The 6,733-nt window shown below is 46.3% G+C and overlaps 1 protein-coding gene across 1 annotated transcript in view; it reads left to right on the top strand.

Annotated features, from left to right (window-relative positions):
* The window catches only part of LOC135553830 (adhesion G protein-coupled receptor E1-like), a 9,737-nt gene extending 3,063 nt beyond the window's left edge, over positions 1–6,674 (top strand). Inside the window, exons 7-15 of the mRNA XM_064985764.1 lie at positions 147–322; positions 1,429–1,572; positions 1,691–1,885; positions 2,021–2,256; positions 2,510–2,576; positions 2,712–2,803; positions 3,246–3,405; positions 3,557–3,619; positions 6,630–6,674. Of these exons, the coding sequence (XP_064841836.1) occupies positions 147–322; positions 1,429–1,572; positions 1,691–1,885; positions 2,021–2,256; positions 2,510–2,576; positions 2,712–2,803; positions 3,246–3,405; positions 3,557–3,619; positions 6,630–6,674 (1,178 nt within the window). The remainder of the gene's footprint in view (positions 1–146; positions 323–1,428; positions 1,573–1,690; positions 1,886–2,020; positions 2,257–2,509; positions 2,577–2,711; positions 2,804–3,245; positions 3,406–3,556; positions 3,620–6,629) is intronic.
* Positions 6,675–6,733: the final 59 nt, after the last annotated feature.

The following is a 6,733-nucleotide window of genomic DNA, read 5'->3' as shown; positions in this document are numbered from 1 at the left end:
TGACTATATTGGGAATCATACTGATGATAATGATATTGATGATGATGGTGGTGATGATGACGATGATGATGGTGTTGTTGGTGATGATGATGATGATGAAGGTTCTGAGTGTTATTTGACGACAGCCCCCTACTCTGTTTCCCTAGGTACAGCATCAGCAGTATTCCTGACAGTCAGTGGGATGGAGAGCCTTCTGGGTGCTAGCTTCTTGCAGACAGAAAACCACACAGAGATGTTGTCTGATGTCATCACCGCCACACTGCCCAAGATCAACCACACCCAGCTCTCTGAGCCTGTCAACTTCACCATGAGCCACAAGAGGGTCTGTCTGTCTGTCTGTCTGTCTGTCTGTCTGTCTGTCTGTCTGTCTGTCTGTCTGTCTGTCTGCCTGTCTGTCTGTCTGTCTGTCTGTCTGTCTGTCTGTCTGCCTGTCTGTCTGTTTGTTTGTTCAGTCAACTGTTCAGTCAACTGTTCTGCCAGTTCTTGGTTATGGTAACACCATTTACCAGATTGCAGCAGCCACTACTCTTGTATCTTTGGATGCTGTTCGTTAATGGGGACACAGTGCCATTCATTTTATTACTGGTGAGAGTTTTAATACTCACCACTGCATCCTGTATCAAAGAGTTGGCTGGTCCCTGTTAAAGTCCCTGGTGCCACAAGGGCATTTTAAACCCCTGATGATAAATCAGTTCACAGAGGTGTACAATTGTTTTAATTGATTGACTTTAATAACTTGTTTATGAACTCTCTCTTTCTGTCCATCAGTTGAGGTGCTGTGTTGATGTTGCTGGTCTGTGCTGGTTATTCACTCTCCTTTAATCTGTTTATCTCCCTTCTTTTCCGTCTCTCTCTCTCTCTCTCTCTCTCTCTCTCTCTCTCTGTCTCTGTCTCTCTCTCTCTCTCTCTCTCTCTCTCTCTCTCTCTCTCTGTCTCTGTCTCTCTCTCTCTCTCTCTCTCTCTCTCTGTCTCTCTCTCTCTCTCTCTCTCTGTCTCTGTCTCTCTCTCTCTCTCTCTCTCTCTCTCTCTCTCTCTGTCTCTCTCTCTCTCTCTCTCTCTCTCTCTCTCTCTCTCTCTCTCTCTCTCTCTCTCTCTCTCTCTCTCTCTCTCTCTGTCTCTCTCTCTCTCTCTCTCTCTCTCTCTCTCTCTCTCTCTCTCTCTCTCTCTCTCTCTCTCTCTCTCTCTCTGTCTCTCTCTCTCTCTGTCTCTCTCTCTCTCTCTCTCTCTCTGTCTCTCTCTCTCTCTCTCTCTCTCTCTCTCTGGCTCTCCCTCTCTCTCTCTCTCTCTGTCTCTCTCTCTCTCTCTCTCTGTCTCTCTCTCTCTCTCTCTCTCTCTCTCTCTCTCTCTCTCTCTCTCTCTCTCTCTCTCTCTCTCTCTCTCTCTCAGAGGTTGACTGAGCCTGGCCTGATGACCTGTGTGTACTGGGAGGACAGAGGAATGGAATATGAGAATGGAACCAAGGGGAGGCATTGGTCAGTGAACGGCTGTTGGGTTGTGTTCTCTGATGAGAACTACACAGTGTGTAGCTGCTCTCACCTCTCCACCTTTGCCCTCATCATGCAGACAGGGGAGGTACAGGCTCTGTGTTTGTGTGGGTTGTGATTGTGTGTGTGTTTGTGTTCTGGTGCACACGTTAGTATGTGTGTTCATGCTTAATTGTGTGTCTCCATCCTTCCAGACTGTGTCAGAGGACAATCCCTTCCTTGAGTGGGTGAACAGAATGTGTGTGATCGTGGGCCTGGTCTTCTTTGCTCTGGCCATCCTCACCTTCCTGCTGTGTAGCTGGAACCCTAAGATCAACAACACAGCCCGCCTCCACCTCTGCCTCTGCCTCTTCCTGTCCCATCTGCTGCTGCTATTGGATTACACCTACCTCACTCACAAGGTGCTGGGTTAGGAAAGAACCTTCATTTGTATATACATGTCCTCTTCGTTCTCATTGTGTGTGTGTGTGTGTGCCTGCATGCGGGTGAGCATGTCCATGTGTTAATATCTATCTCATAGTCCTCTCTGTCCCCAGCTGGTGTGCTCCATCATGGCAGGTCTCCTCCACTTCCTGGTAGTGGCCAGTTTCCTGTGGATGCTGCTGGAGGCGCTCCAGCTCTACCTGCTGGTCCAGAGACTCTCTAGGATCCAGGTCATCCAGAGGGAAGGCCTCCAGAAGAAATACCTCTTCCTGATTGGATATGGCATCCCCCTGGTGATCGTGGGTGTGTCTGCAGCTGTGAAACGTGACGGCTATGGGGGATCTAAAGTGTGAGTAGAAATTTTACACACACACCCACGCATTATCTCTCTTCCACACACACGCATTATCTCTCTTCCACACACACACACACACACACACACACACACACACACACACACACACACACACACACACACACACACACACACACACACACACACACACACACACACACACACACACACACACACACACACACATATTATCTCTATTCCAGTAACACACACTTACAAGACATTTTCATTTGTTTCTGTGTTTCAGATGCTGGCTGAAGCCAGAACAATACTTTACCTGGGCTGTGTTAGGGCCAGTCTGTACTGTCCTAGCAGTGAGTGGATCTACATGCACTCACGCATACACACACACACACGCACACACGCACGCACGCACGCACATGCACGCACACGCACGCACACGCACACACACACACACACACACTGACCTCCTTATGCTTCTTCCACAGCTGAACTGGATATTGTTCTGCGTTACAATCTGGAGTTTGAGACCTACCTTGGCTAACATGAAGAGTGATGTCTCACAGTCCAAAGACACCAGGTGTGTGTGTACATATGTCCGTGAATATACAGTAACTAAGCCATATGTAATGTGTATGTTTGTTGATACCGATGGGAATGTGTGGTAGTGTTAGTATTCTTGTCTCTTCATATGAATCCATATGATGTTTTTATACCATTCCCTCCCTCCATCCCTCCCTCCCCCCCCTCCCATCCTCCCTCCCTTTCCTACTCTCTTACCTCCATCTCTCCCTCTCACCTCTCTCCTCCCTCCCTCCCCATCTCATCTCCCTCCATCCCCATCTCATCTCCCTCCCTCCCCCTCTCTCACCTCCCTTCCTCTCTCACCTTCCTCCCTCCCCTCTCTCACCATCCCCCTCTCTCATCTCCCTCCCTCCACCCTTCCTCTCTCTCTCCCCCTTCCATTCTCACCTCCCTCGTCCCTCTCTCACCCCCCTTACTTCCCTCCCTCCCTCTTTCAGGCTGATCATCTTTAAGATCCTGGCACAGTTTGTGATCCTGGGTTGTACCTGGGTGCTGGGCTTGTTCCAGTCCACCATGGTCTTCAAGTACCTCTTCATTGTGCTCAACTCCCAGCAGGGCACCTTCCTCTACATAGTTCACTGTCTCTTCAACAAGGAGGTAGACCTGCACCACAAGCACGCACAATCACGCCCCCCCCCCCCCCACACACACACACACGTTCTTAACCTCCCCTCTGTCTGCCCTCCACGGTGTGGTCTGTGTATAATTAGTGTTGGTGTGTTGTTGTTGTTGTTGTATTGTATCATAGGTACGTGATGAGTACAGGAAGTGGCTGGGCTGTTCTTCCAGCTCCTCTACTCCAGACTCTATGGTAAGTCTATACCTTCCTCACTCATCACTAGTTCTTACATCTATGTGAGGCTTCCTCTTCTTTCCAGGATGAATGTAATGTTACTGAATGACCCTCTGGCCAAGTCCCGTATAGAACTTATGGAAGCATAGTCTTTTACCACAGAAAGTCTAACCTGTTGAGGTCTTGTTTTTCCAACAGAAAGAAGCACCTTCCGTCTCTGAAGACCTGGACAAGGCTGGTGAAGAGAGACAAAACAAAGGAACACGGCCAGGATGAGAGCAACATGATACGATACCATCAGACCTTCAAAGCATTTCAGCACAGTGGGCCTCCACGGTATATCTTTCAATGCACACTGTACACACTAAGTATGAGAGAGAGAGAGAGAGAGAGAGAGGTGTGTTTATATGGATGCTAATGACTCAGATAACACAGCCTGACCTTTTGTATTTACTAATATTTCCTTTATCTACATAAAACAATGTTTTATTATCCTGCAAATGTATTTATAGAATTTCATATTTATAAATTATATATACAGTAGTTACAGCATATTTACCTGTGTGCAAAATAAACAAATGAAAATATGTAGGTTGCAGTTGTTTATATATAAATAAATAACTGCGTCTCTACCTGCTTTGAGTCTAGTGTTTACCATTGGATTGTCCCTCAGGGACAATAAAGATTTATTCAATGGAATCCCTGTGGCTGAGCCCAGATAAGAAAGTCCCGGTCAGCTGCAGTCTGAAGTGTTTTGAGAGCATAGCGACTGGGTTTCCAGACAGATGGCACAGGAGGGGTGAGGAGAGGACAGGAGGGCATCCTCTCAGAGCTATAATAAAATAGCTGGAAGAGAGCCACGGTTGGAGACAGACAATACTGCGCTTGCATACTGTTGTAATGCCCTCTTTTCACCACACGGTGACAGCACCTAATCATCAATGCTCTTGCTCTCATTTGAGTTAGGAGTTAAAGTGAGGACACAGGTCTTCTGTTGATGGCGAGATACCATTGGGTGAAGGCCTTTGTTCCAGCCATGATTCAATTGATTAACAAATAATGAAAACCTGGTGGGGTTGTAGGGAGAGAGAGAAAGACATAAATATGGAGATGGATAGATAGATGTCAGGACAAGTCAACTGGAGGAGGAGATAGAGAGGCATACAGAGATGGATGGAAATAAAGGGAGATTTGAAGATGGGTGAATGCAGCCAAAGGAGTGAAAGAGAGTACAATAGGGGGACAGAGAAGAAGATGAAGATGAAGAAGAAGTAGGTGGAGGAAAAGGAGGAGGCTGGTGTGGGGTGTTTTGCTCCGAGTCACAGTGCTGCTAGTCTCTTTGCCTGTTACCATGGGAACCCAGCTGCAGTGCTTGCTGGAGTCGTGCTGGTCTGTCAGCCGGGAAACGCTGTTGGGTTAACAGCCCTGCTCTTTGAGTTCGAATGAGTTAGACTTTGTCAAAATAGTCAGGAATAAACTCCAAACCATGTTAAAAATTGATGCAGTGCGTCTGGGGGTGTTTAGTATACAAAGTTGCTAGGCAGCTAACTAATCACCCACTGGGCACAGATGTCAGTTGAACGTCTAGTTTTGATTGACATTTGGTTGAGTTGTCAACTAACGTGAATTTAAGGTGAAATCAAAAAATGCACTATGTCATTGGATTTAGGTTAAAAGTTGGGTGAAAAAAAGACAAAATGCCCTAACTGTAAGTTGATGATTTTTTTCCACATTGATTCAACATCAGCACATTTATTTTGGGGGTTGAAATGACATGGAAACAATGTTGATTCAACCAGTTTTTGCCCAGTGGGCAAACATTTGCTGAATTCCAAATCAATCTCCAGTTCTCCTCAACTCTACTCCAGGCACTCCTTTAGTTCTGGAAGGTGCATATAGGATAACATGGTAATTGCTTTATTTTTCTGTTTAATTGGATGGGTGATATTTTTCCATATCCTAAGGGGCAGAGGTCGATTGGGATTTCAGTGAAAGTCTTCCATATTGTGTCTGTAATTATGCTTAACGTCTCTGAGATGTAGTGGGTCTTTCTGTCCAACAGGTCTGGGGGTTAGTTAGTGATACAGTGATATGACCAATATGTTACGAATTCCCTGCCAGAGACTCTTAGCACACCATATCACAGCTCTCTCACAGCCCTCTCTTTCTAACTTCTGTAGTAGGCTACCCTCCCCCACTGGAACCAAGCAGGCCAGGGGCCCTCCACTGGCACTTCATACCTAGGACCCTGGCCAACGATTTGTTACTAGGGGTCATGGTTGCCAGGGGCCTTATGACACTGTGGGGTCATCACAGGCAGTCAGCTTGGGTCCCAGATCACAAACTCATGCCTCCCCCTCGGTCTACTTCAAGCAGTCACAGAGAGAGCAGCAAGCTCATCTCTGTCCTGCACAACAACTGCTGGACTCATATCTCTGAGCTTGTGGGATGGTGTGCGTGCAGAGTGAGTTGTGCGATATTTGTATATTGTTCTTCATAGTTGTTACTATTGTTGTATAATGTCTTTGTCTATAGCTGTATTGTAATATGTCAGGTAGCATATATACTGAACAAAAATATAATATAAAGTGTTGGTCTCATGTTTCATGAAATGAAATAAAAGTTTCCAGAAATTTTCCATTCGCACAAAAATCTTATTTCTCTCAAATTTTGTGCACAAATTTGTTTACATCCCTGTTACTGAACATTTCTCCTTTGCCAAGATAATCCATCTACCTGACAGGTGGGGCATATCAAAAAGCTGATTAAACAGCATGACCATTACACAGGTGCACCTTGTGCTGGGGACAATAAAAGGCCACTTTAAAATGTGCAGTCACACAACACAATGCCACAGATGTCTCAACTTTTGAGGGAGGGTGCAATTGGCTTGCTGACTACAGGAATGTCCACCAGCACTGTTGCCAAATAATTGAATGTTCATTTATCTACCATAAACGTCGTTCTAGAGAATTTGGCAGTACGTCCAACTGTCCTCACAAATGCAGACCACGTGTAACCACACCAGCCCAGGAGCTCCACATCCGGCTTCTTCACCTGTGGGATCATCTGAGACAAGCCACCCGGACAGCTGATGAAACTTTGCGTTTGCACAACTGAAGATTTTCTGCA

Source organism: Oncorhynchus masou, chromosome 14 (genome assembly GCF_036934945.1).
Source record: "Oncorhynchus masou masou isolate Uvic2021 chromosome 14, UVic_Omas_1.1, whole genome shotgun sequence".
NCBI classification, from domain to species: Eukaryota; Metazoa; Chordata; class Actinopteri; order Salmoniformes; family Salmonidae; genus Oncorhynchus; species Oncorhynchus masou.
Note: the sequence above shows the minus strand (reverse complement) of the source record. Positions and strands in the feature narration are given on the sequence as shown.